This window comes from Myotis davidii, unplaced genomic scaffold (assembly GCF_000327345.1).
Source record: "Myotis davidii unplaced genomic scaffold, ASM32734v1 scaffold2863, whole genome shotgun sequence".
NCBI lineage: Eukaryota > Metazoa > Chordata > Mammalia > Chiroptera > Vespertilionidae > Myotis > Myotis davidii.
Window position 1 is genome coordinate 423,453 of NW_006294115.1, and position 770 is coordinate 424,222.

A 770-nucleotide genomic window follows, 5' to 3' on the forward strand; every position below is an offset into this window, starting at 1 on the left:
CAGAACGCCAGCTGTGCCTCCCTGGAGCAGTGCTTCCGCAGAACCCAGCCCTGGGAGGGCGTCCGGGCCCTCGCCCTCGTCTGCTCTGGTGAGTGCGCCGGGGCGGACCCACGGGCATCCCCGGACGGTCAGGCAGCACCGATCCCAAAACCCCGCGGGAAGCACAGGGCACTATGGAGAACAGGGGGAAGGCAGAGGGCGATGTTGGCCTCTGAGCGGTGGGGTGGGGTGGGGTGGGGGTGCGGGAGGAGCAGTCACAGCCCGGCCATGGCCATGGGAATCTCTGCAAAGCAAAGCAAACAGCCTGACCGCCCGATGGCACACGGAGGCGGCCCGCGGGGCCTGCAGGAGGCAGGGTCTCCTGGAGGGTTTTGAAGGAGGAGAGGAGCGCGGTGGAGCCAAGGAGAGAAGGTTCTAGGCGGGAAGCGTGGCCGTGTGGACCGGAGCAGGACAAGCCTCAGGGGAGGGGAGTTTGTAAGCCCCACACACCGACGAGGTTGCAGCGATGGTGGGAGTGGGAGGCCCGGGAACCGCAGCAGAGAGTGCACAGCCGTCCCCCGAGGGCCTCCCGTGGAGCCGGTGTGGTCCAGGGACGGTGGCCGATGAGGCTGGTCCGTGGGTCCCCCACACCAGGGTCAGTGACAAACGGAGGGGAAGAAGACACAGCTCAAAACAGGAAAGAACGGTCCTGGCCTGCGGAGGCGGGGCTGCTGTCGGAGGGAGGGTGGGGCGGAGTCCAAGTCGGCCAGGGGCGGGGCCAGGGATGGGAG

At 68.2% G+C, this 770-nt stretch overlaps 1 protein-coding gene across 1 annotated transcript in view; it reads left to right on the plus strand.

Moving 5' to 3' along the window:
• The window catches only part of CD5 (CD5 molecule), a gene marked incomplete at its 5' end in the record, with an annotated part of 11,291 nt that overhangs the window by 1,091 nt on the left and 9,430 nt on the right, over positions 1 to 770 (plus strand). The window contains 1 exon segment of the mRNA XM_015566855.1: positions 1 to 88. This exon segment is cut by the window's left edge and continues 7 nt beyond it. Coding sequence (XP_015422341.1) covers positions 1 to 88 — 88 coding nt within the window.